We start from the raw sequence: 16,889 nt of genomic DNA, 5'->3' as shown, positions 1-16,889 counted from the left end.
TTTTGTGATAAAAATTTATTTGGTATCTGTGAGTAACTACAGTCGTAGTGTTCTCATACATGTCATCTGCAGTTCATCAAACTGATATATATTTATAAAAATTAGAGAAATATAATCTACATACATCTAATACAAAAACAATCAGCCTAAGAGTGAAGTCACTGCTGGTCTGAGGTGAGGAGGGTTTAATAACCGTGAACAACATTAAGTGCAGGCGACACCTTTAAGAAGACAGATGCTCGAAAGATAATAATAATAAATCTGTGCATTAAATAATCTAAAAATAAAACATTCTGGAAACAAACCACCAAACACACAAACAGGTCAAAACATCATCGAGACAAAATCACACACAAACACACCGGTGACTTTTCAAAACACGTCTTTGGTTTCAGACTGAAACTTAACGAGGCCGTAAAGCTTAAAGAAGTGGATTCACCAACAAGCAAACAGCTGGAATGTGCAACAAAAGTCACGACTTTGACGCAGAGGCACGAAAATCAGCCGGAGACGCCGCCGCGCGCTCACGTTTATCTGCTGGCTGCTGTCAGGACTGCGCTGCACCATCAAACATGAAGCCTCGGCAGGTCGGAAAGATATTTACATCTTTAAGGCGTCTCTGATGTAGACTCTTTCGTTATGTTATTAATCAGAATACTTCATGATACGTGTAGAGATCTTTCTCTGTAGAAATATTTATATAATCTCATTTTGGCTGAGCTTACAAAACGTGGAGATGCATCTGGTCAAAAATCCTGCATTCAGGCAAAAATATGAATCATTTACAGGATAAAATGTTTTATTGTGACATAGTGAGATAAGTACGATTATATCTGCAGCTCATGAAAAAAGGTTCAAATCTTAAATTGTAAAAAATCAGATTACTGTTGAACTTCTGGTTAGATCTTCTCTTATCTGTGGGACTAAATGTTGCTTTCATTGGTTGACACCGAGGTAAAATCCTCTCAGGTCGTTGTGAAGCTCGCAGCAGGTTTTGTCCCTCGGTATGACAGACGTCAGCAGATAAAAAAATCACTCCGGCTGCTGTTCAGAGTGACGACGCTCTGAGGCTCACAGCGTAAGGCCGAGTCGATTTTAGCCCCCTGATGTCTTTTGTTGAAGTCTGCTGTCAAAGTCACAAATAGAAAGAAAAGAAAGAAAAGTGCTCAAACAGAAGAAAAGAGCCGAGCTGACAGATTCAGCGTTTCCCAGCTGAATGCATCGGCATCCTCAGCCTCTTACTCACAGAGCTGCTCACGTCAGTGTCGAGGCATCTAATGACACAACTGAAGGACTTCATTACCCAGAAATCCTCTGGGCCAAAGTGTTTACTGAGCTCCGATTAAGTATGAAAAAGTGGACCTTTTCTACTTGTTTCCAGCTCTGTATGATCTGCAAGCTTCACAGTTCATAATAATCCTTCTTTAGCTTACACTGGGCTGCAGCGCAGCTCTGTCACCTGCTGTTTCTTTAAGGCCTCCCTCCCTAAAAGCACTTCTGATTGGCTAACTTCTGGAAGCCTGCAGAGGGGCAGCTGTGTATAGAAATGAGTGATGAGATGAGATCAGCTCAGTGTGGTGGCAGAAAAAAAGAACATTGGTTTGTGAACCAGAGCAGTGTTTTTACACGCCTGCTGGTCACAAACTTGAAACCCTGACAGCGCGTCGGGGGAAGGAAAAACCGAAGAGGTCCTCTTTAACACGGATGATTGGATGATTGATCGGTATCATTTTGGCTGGCCTAGCTTCAGCACTAACACGATAAATGACTTCTTGCCTTCAGCTGTCATGCACCAGCAGCTTTTATTCACAGTTCGCCCTCCACTGTGATGCAGCTCTGTGAGTATTCGGCTCATCTCCGCCTTCCTGCTCTCCACCAACTGCCTCATCTTCTCCCTCCCTTGGACTCCCACAGGGAGTGGGTCTCACATGCACGACCTCATGGTTGACTTCAGCTGCAGGAACTAGAGCTGCCACGAGTCTTTAAAATATAAGCGTGTTTATAAGGACTGGGATTAGAACACACTCTTGGTCGACGTTTGTGTCAAACACAGCTAAACACAGTCCAGGCCTTCTGCCCGTATTCTCACAAATTATTTAGGAAACTGTGAATAATTGTACCAAACATCACTGGCAGAGTGTTGCAGTAACACAGCTGCTGTGTGACAGCGAGCATCATGTTTCTGCCTGTGGAACAGCAAGAAACCACCACTGTGTGTGTGTGTGTGTGTGTGTGTGTGTGTGTGTGTGTGTGTGTGTGTGTGTGTGTCAATCATCAAACATCAAATCATTTCTCAGAACAGACAGAAAATCACAGGCATGAGTCCATGTATGCTGAGAGGGCGGAGCCTGTGTTCTACCTGTCTGAAGGAGGTGTGGTTTAGCACAATATGGTGCGAGGCTGAAGCGGGCAGTTTGAAAAGTATCAACATTCAGTGAGTGTTTACCACAAAGTTCTGATATTGTTCCCTACACGGATCAATAAGCCACACCCACACAGATTTAACATCCTGAGTAAAAATATATAATCAGAAACACACGCAGTGTAAGAACCACGCCGATGATTTATCGTTAAATATTTTTAACGCTCAGGACATTAAATCACTTCATTTACTCCAATGATCCCGGGAGGCTAAAACTTTAACGACTCATTACTAAAAAAACAGAAACACAACAAAGCCTCATTTAAAAATCTAACCTGGCTGCAGCTCTGCACATGCTCAGTACTTCAAACGTAAGTGCTGCCCTGCTCACTAAAAACCAAACGCGGTTTAATCAGAATGGAAACCTTCTGCATGTGAGGACAGGTGTGGCAAATATTCCCCACCTGTCCTCCAATCAGAACCTTCTCTGTGGGTAAGTTTCCTGCTCAGGTCCAACAGGTTGAGTAGGAGAGATTGTTGCTCATTGTTGCCTCCTCCTCTCCCTGTGGGAGTCCAGACAGTCGCTCCTTTACTCCTCCTCTTCTTCCTCCTCTTCCTCCTCCTCCTCTCCAGCCATCACCTCCACCAGCAGCTCGGCTGTGCAGGTCGCCTCCCCCAGACTGTTAACGGCCTTCACTGTGTACTTGGCATCATCGTCTCCTGAGACCTGCAGATTTATACGACAGATATGAATCACATGTTACCTTAATTATAACCTGTCACATTAATTCTGCTTCATGTTTCATGTTAAATGATTTCACTTAAAGACAAAACAGAAGAAAAGTGAGATTTTCAGTATCATCAAGATGATGCTGCAGTGACACGATTGTTTGAATTCACTGAATTTAATATTGATGTCAGCATGTTTCTGTTATGTTGTATTCTAAGAGACACTTAAAGGTTTTAATTGCTTTAAATTACATCAGATTTAAGTGAAATAACATCAAATTTCAATAAGACTGTGCTGATAATTATAAAATATAAAAGGTTGGGCCAGTAAAACTATGAGGCACTGCCTGGGGCTGTTCGGTTAGACACTGAATTATTACTGATATTAATTAATGTCTTCACCATAATGATGTCGTTTTCATCAAAGCACAGGACAAACGCCACAGTCCTCATCTGCTCGCTGTAAACGCTGCAAACTTAAACATGAAGGTATGCACACGTGCAGAAAAACACGAACACGTGAACTCTGCCTCATCCAGAAGATACAGGACTACAGTTACATGGTGGACGGTATAATCCGCAGAATACTCCATAACTAATCTAATCCAACACCAGGCCCGGTCCATACTTAGACTGAAGTCAGTATATCACCAATCTAATGCATTTCAGTACGAGGCTGCCTAAGATTTAGATGACCTCTGACCTCTGAAATGACTAAACTGCAGTTTCCTTCCTCATCGTAGTCGATCTGGAAGTGTCGGGTCTCTTTGATGGGCTGGTCGTCTTTGTACCACACCACCTCTGGATCAGGATAACCTGCAACAGCAACCGTTTCTTTCTTTATTAAAAACCACGTTTGCTATTCAGTTGTTACTAGAAGGAAGAATCATTAAGATGAATGCTTCATCAGACCCTTCATCAGGTCGTCGTACCTTCTATCTTGCAGTCAAAGCGAGCAGCGCTGCCCTCCACCACCTCCACGTCTTTGATGACAGAGCTGAACGTCGGCTTACACTCGGTTTTCTGCTCGTACTCTAAACACTCCAGGAACTGGTTATCCTCTGAAAACACACACATGCTAGTTTCACATCTTAGTGAGGACATTCAGTTGACATAATGCTTTCCCAGCCCCTTACCTTAAAAATGAAAGCCTGACCTTTAACCTAAACATAACCTAACTGTAACTTTAAAACAACATTCTGAGTCTCAAAATTGCCTCGAGGTTTGTGGGGACCAGCATTTGGACCCTACCCCATGCCAATTTGTGGTACTCACGATCACATTTAAACACACAGCCCTTCATCAAGGGCATAATTACTGTGTCTGTGGACAGACTGTGACACTGTAGAGAGGAGCAGGAACCTCAGACTGAAGGTCTTTCCAACAGTAGACACGGGCAGGCCTGTGTAACTGTTGGAGACTAGCACAGGACTGATGCTGCTTTCTGTTCTGGTCTTTCTACCTTCAGTGGGGGAGCCTTTCTTGGCGCTGACTCCAGCCATCATGGCCATGGATGACAATCTGCCGATGGCTCGAACAGCGTGACCCGTTTTCTACGAAGAAGAAGAAAGATTCGCAACACAAATACAAAGACAGATGCAGCGACTGAGGCTGATATCGGTCTAACTACCAGTGAAAAAAACATAAAAACATCTATTTGGAAATATTTTGGCTTGAAAACGGGCAACAAATGGGAAAATGAAGGACTTTCGTGAACAGCACCCCAAACAAAAATTACCGTAGTTTTCGGGTCATAAGCTGCTACTTTTTGCCACACTGTGAACACTGCGGCTTATACTGACGTGCGGCTAATGCATATTTTTTTTCATGCGGCCAAACACATTTTGCCTGGTAACAGTAGACCAATAAAATTGATAAGTAGTATATATACGGTATATATTTTTACCGGTTGTTAAGCGACGTTGTAATGTTGTTTGTGCACTGCTCCGTAAAAAAAACATAAGCAACGTAATTTGTGTGTTACTGATACGTACGTATACTTAAAGGTAGCTGTGTTACAGGTGCTGTTCGAGGAAAAAAAGCATTTGCAGTATGTATTTTTGTATGTTACCATAACATTTATGTTACCATGTTTATGTTACCTTACGGATTAAATTAAACGTTAAAAATCCTCACGTGTAATATTTCTGTGTAAATATCTCATATTACGAGTGAAATCCGGTGCGGCCTGTACAAGTACAAAATTGATTTTCTTTCTACAATTAGAGCATGCGGCTTTTAATCAGGTGCGCTCCGTAGTCCGGGATTTACAGTAGTTGTACATGTGAACGGAGACCTCTGCGTGCATTCTCCGTATGGTCACTTATACTGATTTGTGAATATCTTTATTATCCTGTGAGACTCTTGTGTCTCTGTCTGTCCTCGTGTTTACCTGCCACTTCCTCCTCAGGATGTACTTCTTCATCCTCTCCTTGGAGAGCTTCTTGGCCTTCATGGTGTTCGTGTCCTGTTTCAGCCAGGGGTGTTCGAAACACTGCGCGCAGGACAGCCGAGCCCTGGAGATGGATCGGGAACACTTTACATGAGCTAGACTTCAGGATTATTTATACTGGCACACTTTCTCTTACATAAGACTTTCAGCTCCTGATTCTCAGTTTTTCCAGCACAGTTTACCTACTAATATGGTTTCATGTAACACACTGAAGACAGGATGATACACTAGGTCTTACTTCATGTCTTTTTTCAGCAGTTTGGTAATGAAGTCTTTGGCATTGTCAGAAATTTCATCGAAGGCTTCGTCCTCAAAGTCCCAGGTGGCTGAGGTCACATTGGACAGAGTCTCGTTGTCATTGTCGCCCATAAAGGGAGACAGACCACTCAGCCTGAGAGGACAAACCCAGGACAACGTCAGCCAAACCAAATCAAGCCAAAACAAAGCGTGCACAGATTGTAGCAGGCAGCTCTGCACTAACAGTATATAACAGATGACTCCTATGCTCCACATGTCGGTGGGATAGCTGATGGCTTCGTAGTTGATGACCTCTGGAGCCACAAACTCTGGAGTCCCGAACAAAACCTTCAGAGTTCCTGCGTTTTCTGTGGGAGGAAGAATCGGCCGTGTGATCACAGACAAACTATTTATCTGCCGGACTGTCGTTCCACACCCGTCTAACACAATCAAAATCAGCGATTAAGTTTAAGGTTACCTAGCCGTCTGGCGAGGCCGAAGTCAATGAGTTTGATTTTGCTGCCAGTCTTGTTGATGCACATGATGTTCTCTGGTTTGAGGTCGAGGTGCACGATGCCCTGTTTGTGGATGAAGTTGACCCCGTCAATGATCTGCAGCATGTATTTGATCACCTCTCTCTCCGTCAGCTCAAAGTCTTCATCGATGATCCGCTCAAACAGCTCCCCGCCTGAGATCCTGTAGACAAAGCAAAGGAGGAGGTCTTTGCTTAAATTACAACAGAACACATGGTGTTAAGTTATTTATCATTTCAAACCTTGTATTATTTGTCAGTACGTTGCAATACAATCCAAAAAGGTGGCTTGCGTTCATCTGGATGAAGCGTTTATAGTGGGAGAAACGTTCTGTCACTCACCTAAGTGACAGGTGAGTCCTTACCTGGATGACTGAGCATGCATCAAGACAGGTATATAGGTGTAACTGCAGAAACACCGCCCCCACAGGCAAAGATATTAACAGCAGAAGCAACGTTTTAGAGTTTTAATGCTCTGCTCTGTAACTGCAGACAGAAAGGCTCTGATGTCTTATCTTTGCTTCTGGGAGGAACTAAACCAGACTGATGTTAAAATAAACCTAAAGCACCTCCACATCTAAATTTGACTTAATAACTGTAACAGCTTTGACATCATTTATTTCTCAGAAGTTTTACTTTATTTAATCACAGTAAACTGAATATATTTACATTAAAAATAAACAACTAAATCCAGAGATATTAAACATGGTCCAAAAGCTCGATCATTCTGTCTACAGCCTTTAACAGCGCCACCATGTGGACATGTACGAAAGATGTTTTTCTTTTCTTGAGGGTTAGAAGACAAAACCATATTTCTGTAACGAGGCTGTTGCAGTAATGAAGCTGCTGAGAAAATGTTATCAGATCTCAGAGGGCGGATAAAAAACAAAACCAGAGTCTGACGGTAAATGTCTGGTTTCCTGCTCTCCATCAGTTTGGATCATGGCAGCAGATAGTCGCTGTTTACTTCATTTAGATTGTTTATCTGAGGAAACATTCTGTAATAAACACGGAACGTTTCCCGTCATTACCACAAATTATGAAGGCCACTAAAATTAGACACTTATGGAAGAGTTCAGCTGAAAATTTCAGCAGCTGTTTTACGAGAAAACAAAAACAGTTTGGTGCCGCTGCTTCATCAACTCTAAAATCAACAGAGGAAATAGCTGCCCTCAAATCCCTCTCATGTCTGCTCACAAACTTATTTTCTGATGCTTTGTCCGTTTACAGCTCAGAGACTGGTCATGTTTTAAATCTATGTACAGACATTTACTGCCTTCCATCCATCAGAGGCTGAACTCATCTCTGACTCCTCACCGCCAGCTGCAGCGATGTAAGGAGATACGTGTGATGGATCGCTTACATCTCCAGCACCATGACGATGTCAGACTTGCCCTCGAAGGCGTCGACACACTGGACCAGTTTGGGGTGATGGAGGCTGTTCATGATGCCGATCTCCTGCCGGACGTTGTCCTTCTCCTTTGCAGAGTAGGCTTTGATGAACTTTCCGGCCCAAACCTTCTTTGTAGACTTCTCCACCAGCTTGAAGACCTGACCAAACTTCCCCCTTCCATGCAAAAACAACACCGTGAGAATGTCTACGGAGGTTAAGGTGCATGATGGGAAATGTGAGCGCAGACTTACGTTCCCAGCCTCTCCTCCACGTCGTACAGGTCCTTCACCTTTAAGTCTGCTCTGATGGTCACATCTCTGTACTCTGGCTCTTTCTCTGAGTCTGACACACAGACAACACACAGAGGTCAGAGGTCACAGACACGGGAGGACTGAAGATGTGTGAATGCTGTGTGAAGGTTAACGAACATCCGTGTGGGTATACAGTTAGTCAGTGTCATACCTTCATCCTCCTCCTCTGCCTCTGGCTCCTCTTGGTTTTCTGTCGGACGAAGCAGAGTTAGTTCAGTTAGTCTGGTTAGTTCATTCCTGATCACTGAGATGCAGTTGAACTGGATGTAGTTTAGTTTGATTGGTTTAGTTGGTGCTGGTTTAGTTCCAGGTGAACAGCTGGAGATAGTGGTGGACCATCATCATGGAGCAGCAGTCTGGTTTCACCTTTAACAGACTTGTGATGAAATCAGACCAAATGTTACGTTTTTTTAATCACTTTGGGCTCCATCTGAGGCTCGACCCTCTCGCTCCCCTTCTACCTCAGCAGATCATCATTATGAAGCTTAGCTCAAGGGCACTACTGAGACTTTAGTGGTCTAAAACCAGCAACCACTTAAGTCAGGAACTGGGGTGAGATTATCATGACCACCTAGACCAACAGAAACTCCAAATCTATGGTAGCATCTGGTCTGTCTACTTCAAAGAAGAACACCCAGAGCTTTGGAGTGACCCTACCAATGACCGGAAACAGTAGATCAGGATTATTTATGCAAATATATAAATAACATGTAAATCAAATCACTTTTATTGTCACGTCACATGTGCAGGTACACTGGTACAGTACATGAGAGTGAAATTCTTGTGTGCGAGCTTCACAAGCAACAACTGTACCAACTGTCAAACTGGGTGTTTGTTAAACTAGTTACACCAGTGAGGCGGTCCTGTCATATGAGGAAAGTACCTCAACTTACAAAGCATCCTGCATCACTGTTTATGTTTCAGTTGTTAATAGTGAGATTTGACTCATCCTGCCATTTATCAGATTCCTAAACTTGTGTTTATGGCATTAACATAAACTAAGATTAACTGAGCACAGCAGGTCATGAATTTGTAGCAGGTTCCCAATCTCTACAAAGCAGCAGTGGTTCCCAGTACCCACTGGCCTCCCTCCATAACATCCATTTGGAACCAAATGAAGAGAAAACTCGTCTCGGGTTCTCCATCACTCCAGGTTAAAGACAGCTTTATCCATCCAGATGTTTTGGTGTGAGCTGCACAGTTCTGTAGCTATGAGCCGTCTTCTCTTCAGTGTAATGATTTCTGGTGCTCAGCTTTCAGAAATCCTGAGCCGCTTCCTTAAAAACATGCAGTGAGCTTGGCTAAGGAAGATGTTTATGCTTACATCCCACCACAAGCCTCTCATCATGGACGCGTCCTTGTTCAGACTCATTCGTTTGGCGGACGTAGTTTGGCAGATAGAAAGTAGTTGCTGTGTGATGAATGATCCCTGTAACCATCAGGACTTCAAGAAAGTTCTACATGTATCACCAACAACTCAAAGAAGGAACTCAAGGAACAACTCACCATCATCGTCCGCCAGTCCGACAGTCACAGGTTCAGATTCGGCGCTCGGCTCTCCGACTCCGTAGATGTTCTCTGCCCGGACACGAAACTTGTACTGCCGCTCTGGGAGGAGGTTCTAGAGACAAACAGACACTTTAGCGACCCTTAAAACAGTCCTTTAACAGTTTCTGAGCCGTGCTGCGAGAGAACGCTCACCTGTACGTTGTAGGAGGTGCTATTGCAGGACACCAGCTGTTTCCACTGCTGCTCCACGGAGTCCCAGATCTCCAGTTTATAGGACTGCACGGCGCTACCTCCATCGTAGGTCGGCCCGTACCACGACAGGGTCAGGCAGGACCGACGGATGTCTGAGGCCGCAGGAACCTTTGCTGGGGGGTCGGGTTTATCTGAGGAGGGGTGGGGATAGATGAAGACGTGAATATTGGGCTGAACACAAGCTGAAAATAATAAAGCTGCAAAATAAATTATTTTTTTGTTTTGCAGCTGATTCTTTCAGGAATCAGTAAACAGGAAGTGCAGGCGCTGCAGGTGTTTCTCACCGACGATGGTGAGGTTGAGGGCGGCCTGTCTGAGGCCGTAGCTGTTCTTCAGCTCGATGGTGTAGCAGCCACAGTGTTCCTGCTGCCCGCTGCCGATGGTCAGCCTGCTGCTGCTGTCGTTACTCTCGATGGAGATGTCATCTGAGCCCTCCTGGATCTGAACCCGAGACCGGACAGGCAGGAGGAGGCTTAGAAAAACACTTAGACGTACCATAGCCTCAGCCTTAGTCTGTGTGTGTGTGTATGTATCTCACCGGTTTCCTGAACTTCAGCCAGGTGCAGGTGATGGGCGGAGCTCCAGAAAACTTGCAAAGGATCTCCACTTTCTCCCCCGCCAGAATCTTCATGTCCTCAGGGAACTGCAGGATCTGAGGAGGCAGAGCTACACACACATATCAATAATCTATAATCAATAAAAGGAGTCCTGCATTAGAGACCATAAAAGATGTTCCTTTAATAATAGTGTGTGAACTGACTGTGATCAATACTCTGCGAAACTGCAGCGCCCCCTGCTGTCAGTCAGGCATTAGACTGACTTTGTCATACTTCAAATGCAGAGAAAGAAGTTTTACCTTCATGACTTTGCAGTTTTTGCACATCTCTTTTTTATTATTGATTGATTGTCTGACAGCCCAGGTCTAAAGTGACACTAAAGGGCCAATCAGCCTGCTCTTCCCTGCAGTAATAACAGAGACAGATACTAACACAGTGGCTGTATCCCAATTCAGGGTCTGCAGCCTTAAAGGCCGCATTTTAAGGCCGATTACGTCACAGCGACGAAGGCTGTCCCAATTCAAAGGCTGCTTGAAATGCAGCCTCAAATGCGTCCTTCATTTCCCTGAATTTTAAGGATGGGTCACTGTATGCTTCACGGCCCAACCTATCCCACAATTCATAGCGCGGCGGTGGGTGTGGATAATTTTTTTGGAAAAAAGCGGCGGACGGCTGAAGCGGAGCGGCCGAAGAGTGAACTGTCAAAAGTAAGTACTGAATATTATGTCACTTATTTATGTGCGAATGTTTAATAATGAAGAACATTAAAACATTACTGTTGGCCACATGTCGGCAAAGTTGTGTGACATTAGTGATGTTTGCACTTTCAGCGTTAACTTGGTTTTAAAGCCTTTCAAATATACGCCGTTCAATAGTCGACCTTAATCTTACAGAGAATGTGATGATTTTATGGATAATTAAAGTCAGTCATATGTCCACAAACACAACAAGCTGAAAGTCAGTGATGCTGCTCGGTTTGCAGTCCTGAATATCACGGCACAAGCAGGATTCACTGCACTGTTAATGTTAGCTATGTTATATTGCTGCCTCTGTTCGGTGGTGTCGAGCCAAACGGACTTTAACGTGTGTTTGAACGAGCTGACGGTTCACTCGTTAAGCTGAAAGAAAGATGCTTTAATCACAGGAGTCACACATGTGTCCACTGGACCATCTGGAACTCTTCTTGTTTAGCACTCGTAATAACACAAACACTAAATCCTCCTTCTCTTGTGCTGTTTTGTAGCAGTCTGTCACCTGTCTGTCTGTCCTGCACTCTCTCTCTGTTTCTTTCTCTCTGATTGTGGAATAAAAGTATGAACATGTATTTATAAGTTACACTTGTGTTTGAATCCTGCAGCTTATCACACATTTGATTTCCATGTGTGACAACTGCAAGTGTCCAGAGTGAGGACAGACTGAGGGACCCACTGCTGCACATCATCTGTGAGGCTTTGCACCCCTGATGATCCACCAGGACAAACTCAGCAGTGTGTGAGGAAGAGGAGGAGGAAGAGCCAGCAGCAGCTGACAGATGGAGAGAATAGACAGACTGTTCCCTGTTTGTGAAGGACTGCTAGGAAATTTTTAAATAACTAATTGTCTGTCCTGAATCAGTCTTATTAGGTAATGTTCAAATAATGTTATCATTCCAGTGTTTTCAGTGTGGGAGAAAGTACTCAGGGCCTTCAAGTTACACACTATGAAAGGCAGCAACAAGTTTAATATTCAGAAACCTAAAGTATGTATCAACAGCAGAATGGAGCTAAAAATAAATGTTTGTTTCACTTCTATGAAGCTTTGAGTATTTTGGATTAGTAGCACTGCTGTGTTTGTTGCATCATATTGCTGTAATTGTTTATATGCTTTATATATTCTGAGCTAAGTTGATCTATAGTGTTACATCATATTCTATAAGGATGTTATGTGTTTGTATACTTTCTGCCCAGTTTGACCCATTTAGCAGAAGTCAGCCTGTTTAAGGCTCTGATATCTATTCTGTATGACTTAAAGCAGTTATGACATGGTCTGATTTTATCACCCAATAAAGGGATATTTCATATATCAGTCTACTCTTCATTCTATCAGAAACAGTTTTCACAGCTCGTACATTTTCTTTTTACACATATTTGTAAGCATTGAGCCAAATGTAATAATGCCAACATATTAGACGAACAATATTTGTCTCTTATATATAGGGATGGGTACCGGTATCCTGACATAAACGGTAGTAACCAGACCGAAAAGCAGCGCACATTTCGGTGCTTTTTTTTTTTTACTGAGATGTCATACACTTCAGATTCTAGCCAATCATTTTACGTTTCCGAGGATAGTAGGCGGGCCCAGGTACGTACGTTCTTTTAGAGCAGAGCTACAGATTAAAAATGCCCAAGGCGAAGCGGTCAAAAGTCTGGCTGTACTTCACAGCAAAAGATGCAAACTCAGCAGCCTGCAACAAGTGCTTTAAGGTGATACTGTGCAAAGGAGGCAACACCTCGAATCTGATGAAACACCTGGCGACGCATAGCGTTTTTTTTTAAAGCCGAGAAATGCACCGTATTTGATAGCTTGCTGTGAGACCTCACACGGTGCACATCTACTGCGGGTGTGGTGCCTGTTATCGGACCCGGAGTTAGCAACATCCCCCAAGAACCCGAAGAATAGAGTCCTGGCCCCTACTAGCCCTGCCAGTGTAGCAGAAATGATGAGGATGATGATGGCAGCAGCAGCCGTTCTTCTCTGCGTGAGTAGCTTAATGTTGTTCGTGTGTAATTCACGTTGAGTAGGCTAACCACGTTATTAAATTAATGCATGTAAGGTGAACTAGCAAACACCGTCGTAGTTACATGCGACTGTCTTCTTGTTTGATGGCAGATACTCCCTTCACCCTGGCCAAAAAGGCTAAAATGACCAAAGAAAAAGTGGAAAACAGCTAAACATGAGAGGTTTCAGGACAAAGTTTGTGTTTTTTTTTTTTCATTGATTAAGCACTGCTTCCAGCCAAGAGTGATGCCATATATGCCCTATAGCTGCAGAAAAGGCTAACATTGTTATCTTTTTACAAAAAACAGCTGAACATGAGAGGTTTTTGGACCAATTTTGTGTTCTCCATTCTTTAAGCACCGGTTCGAGCACCGTTTAAGCACCGGCACCGTTTCAAAAGTACTGGTTTGGTACTGGTATCGGATAAAACCTAAACGATACCCATCCCTGCTTATATATAATACATCTATATATACACTGTCACAGATACTTGTCTTTGAGTGAAGATTTGATGATAGGCGATATAAATAACTGCAACTTGAATCTTTGACACAGAGTTCAAGCTCACTGCTGTAATAAATAATAATGATTAATATAATAACTGTAATATTGGCAATATTATATTTACATTACCAAAGTGAGATGCCTCAGATTCTTATCAAATCACACAAAGTTCATATAAAAACAAACAAACAAATGAACAAAATATGTTCTCCTTCATTTCTGTCAAACAAAGCTGTATGAAATGTTTCCAGCTGTTAGTATCATGGTTGCTAGGCAACCTGGGCAGCGCAACAGAGGCTAGACCGTCCCATTTCACAAGCCTCTCACTTCCAGCCTTAGCGGTCTTTGAGTACGCGGCCCTTGTGGATCGTTAAGGCTGCAGACCCTGAATTGGGATACAGCCATGTTGTCCATAAACATGTCCGCCTTTCCCATAATGCATCTGTCTCAGCAGGACCTTCCTGCCTGGTAAACATGAGTCTCACCTTGTTTGGGCGGAGTCTTTGGAGTTGGCTTCTTTATTCTGGCTTCACCTGAAACAAGAACACAGCAGGCGGTCAGACACTTGAACCAGACGTTGGGACGAGCTGTGATCTCAGATGAAGAAACGTGTGGCTGTCGTTTCACAGCAGAATCAGATCTACTGGAATCTGATTCTGGAAACACGATGACTTATTCATGTCGTCGTCTAAGCACCTCAGAGCCTTTTCAAAATCTCTGCAACCACCCAAGCAACGAATATTGTTGTACTGCACAAACTGAGCCCTGGACCAGATGATGCAAAGACCCATGAGGGTGCAACAAATTCAATAACCTCATTGTGTTACTCTGGAGCTTCCCAAGACCTCTGCAACTTCCACAGCGACCTCTAAAACCTGCTTTAACCTATTAAGACGGCATGACACGTGGACAGAGAATTTCAAGGTCTAAACATACTTAACAGTTCCTAAAGACCTCTGGCAAGTGTTCAAACAACCTTTCAAGACCCCTGAAACCTCTTTAAGGAACTTTCTTAAACTTGAACTTTCACAATGAACAGTAAAACCTCTTCCCAGAAAACCACCCCTGAGCCCTTTAATAGCCCCCAAAGAGCACTCTGACAGGACTACTGACATGTCAAGTTCATTTAGAATATTTTTACGACCTCCACAGAAACCTCAAATGTGTCGGTAAAAATGTTGTTGATCTACTAAAGACCTCTAAAACAAGGGGATAGCTAACAATTAAACACATTCCTGGTACTTCTGGGAAATTAGTAACCATTCTTTCAAGACCTCTAAAACCTCACTAATGAACTTTAAAATCTCTGCTGGACCCTCTCCATGGTCCTCTGGAGCGTCTTTAAGACCTTGGCCACCTCCAACTTTAAACCCTCCATAAACCTATTCAAGAGCTCTGAAACAAGGGGACAATCTCCTCAGTAATCCTGCAAACTTCCTCTGGAACCTTTAAAAACTCCAGAAAAACTCCTCCTCATCAAGTTTCTACCATGAGAAACACCTGCCTGCACACACTGTGTATCACTGGAAACATCACATTATTCTTCCTACCTGCAGAACAGTAAACCTTCATTAACACTACGTTTCCCATCAGACACTGCACACAGACCTGTTGACACTGAAACACATCACACTCACAACAAAGATGAAATGATGACACTGAAATGAGGACATTTACAGTCAGTGCAGAAATGTTCCTCTTTTAGAAAAATCACACACAGAGTGAATAAAATATGCACGAAATAAAAAAGTGAATGTGCAACAAGCACATTTCAAACTAAGTGAAGAGTGTCGTATAAGTACAGACACGGCTTTGCTGACTGCTTTCACACGTGTCTCACATCGTCCTGCTGTGTTGTGTTTTTATGGAAGCAGAAGATTCTGTGCCGGTCACGACAGGAAACACAGAGCTTATAAAAGCCTCTCAGAGTTTGTGTTTATGAGGCTGTTTGCTGTTTGTCTTCTTCTCTTTTAAATATTTCTGTCATCAGCTGCTTTTCTTTTTTAGTTTAAGGAACTTTGTCCTCACAGAACATCTAGTAGAGGCAGGAGGAGGAGGAGGAGGAGGAGAAGAATGTGAGACAGACGAAGAGCGTCTGTGATGACCGTACATGGACAATCTAAAAATAGTTCCGCTGGATGCAGGAAATAGTTCCTGGAGTTTGTTTTTCTTGTGATGGCTGCAGATGAAGAGGAGACGATAGAAGAATCTGTTCACGCCGTCTTCTTTCTTTGTTTCCTCCTTCAGACGTTTAAGATTTTCCACCTGACCAGACCGCAAAGTCTGCTGTTACCGTCAGTCTGGAGCTCAGGCTCTGTCCTTCCAGCCTCGCTGCTTCGGCTCTGGGAAGTTTTCCTTTGGAAACACAAACACGAGGATTTTCCAGCACAAAGTTATTTTTGCTCTCACAGAAACTCACAAAACAAACTTGCTGCTGCTACAGTCGAAAAAAGCAGCTGCTCGCTTCACGCCCCAAATAAAAATGGATGCCATCAAGTCGCTCATGGCGCTGTGACGTCCTTAACGCCGGCCACTCAGGTCCCAGTGACGTAGTGACATCATCAGACGGTCAGACCAAGTTGCACGCTTGGCTGGTTTTTGTGACTCGTCTGCAGAGAAAGCACACACACACACACACACACACACACACACACACACACACTTACACAAGCATATGTTCACACCTGCTTTGGAAGCAGGAGGGTTTGTGTCTCCTGTCAGTAAAGCTTTAAAACGAACCTTTCTGACCGACACTCCAACTTTCACTTTCATGTGTGAAGCTGTGACCTTTGACCTGCGGTGACTGTCTGAGGAGCTGCAGAATCAGACACTGAACCTTAGTAAGAAGCTGATGAATGTGTCGCAGGAAACACATTCAGTCTGAGCACTCGACGGACGTTAACGTGACCGCTGTGTGCAGACATCAGCGTGTGACGACGTGACGCTTCAGTATGTACAGCAGCCCCGCCCCCATCTGTCAGCAGGTTAGTATGAGAAAGCTCATGAATGAACACAAACAGAAGCTGAGCTCTGAATGTCAAACTGTCCTCACAAAGACAGACGAGCACAGATCTGCAGTTTTGATATTAATCAGCTGACGGTCAGAGCTGCACTCTGATTGGCTCCTTGCTCTGTCAGTCACAGGAAGCACTTCTGTATTTACTTCTGCACTGAAAGTGAAGAACTCAGTGTTCCTGTACACGCCGTCCCAAAATATCAGCTGCATGCCTGCTGACACGCCGCTGCAATAAGAGCACCTGAAACCCCCCGGACCACATGTCGTTTTAACAA

At 43.7% G+C, this 16,889-nt stretch overlaps 1 protein-coding gene across 1 annotated transcript in view; it reads right to left on the bottom strand.

Moving 5' to 3' along the window:
- mylka (myosin, light chain kinase a) overlaps positions 1-16,889 on the bottom strand; it is a 54,888-nt gene continuing 37,999 nt past the window's right edge. Inside the window, exons 20-35 of the mRNA XM_063497460.1 lie at positions 14,084-14,131; positions 10,316-10,443; positions 10,062-10,218; positions 9,718-9,908; positions 9,523-9,637; positions 8,168-8,206; positions 7,957-8,047; positions 7,676-7,879; positions 6,259-6,476; positions 6,025-6,148; positions 5,782-5,934; positions 5,484-5,607; positions 4,554-4,644; positions 4,024-4,152; positions 3,795-3,907; positions 1-3,089 (exon numbers count right to left, since the gene is read on the bottom strand). Coding sequence (XP_063353530.1) covers positions 2,952-3,089; positions 3,795-3,907; positions 4,024-4,152; positions 4,554-4,644; positions 5,484-5,607; positions 5,782-5,934; positions 6,025-6,148; positions 6,259-6,476; positions 7,676-7,879; positions 7,957-8,047; positions 8,168-8,206; positions 9,523-9,637; positions 9,718-9,908; positions 10,062-10,218; positions 10,316-10,443; positions 14,084-14,131 — 2,063 coding nt within the window. The 3' untranslated portion in view covers positions 1-2,951. The remainder of the gene's footprint in view (positions 3,090-3,794; positions 3,908-4,023; positions 4,153-4,553; positions 4,645-5,483; positions 5,608-5,781; positions 5,935-6,024; positions 6,149-6,258; positions 6,477-7,675; positions 7,880-7,956; positions 8,048-8,167; positions 8,207-9,522; positions 9,638-9,717; positions 9,909-10,061; positions 10,219-10,315; positions 10,444-14,083; positions 14,132-16,889) is intronic.

The sequence above is a fragment of the Pelmatolapia mariae genome, linkage group LG16_19 (genome assembly GCF_036321145.2).
Source record: "Pelmatolapia mariae isolate MD_Pm_ZW linkage group LG16_19, Pm_UMD_F_2, whole genome shotgun sequence".
NCBI lineage: Eukaryota > Metazoa > Chordata > Actinopteri > Cichliformes > Cichlidae > Pelmatolapia > Pelmatolapia mariae.
The sequence above is the reverse complement of the archived record's forward strand: the minus strand, read 5'-3'. Positions and strand labels throughout refer to the sequence as shown.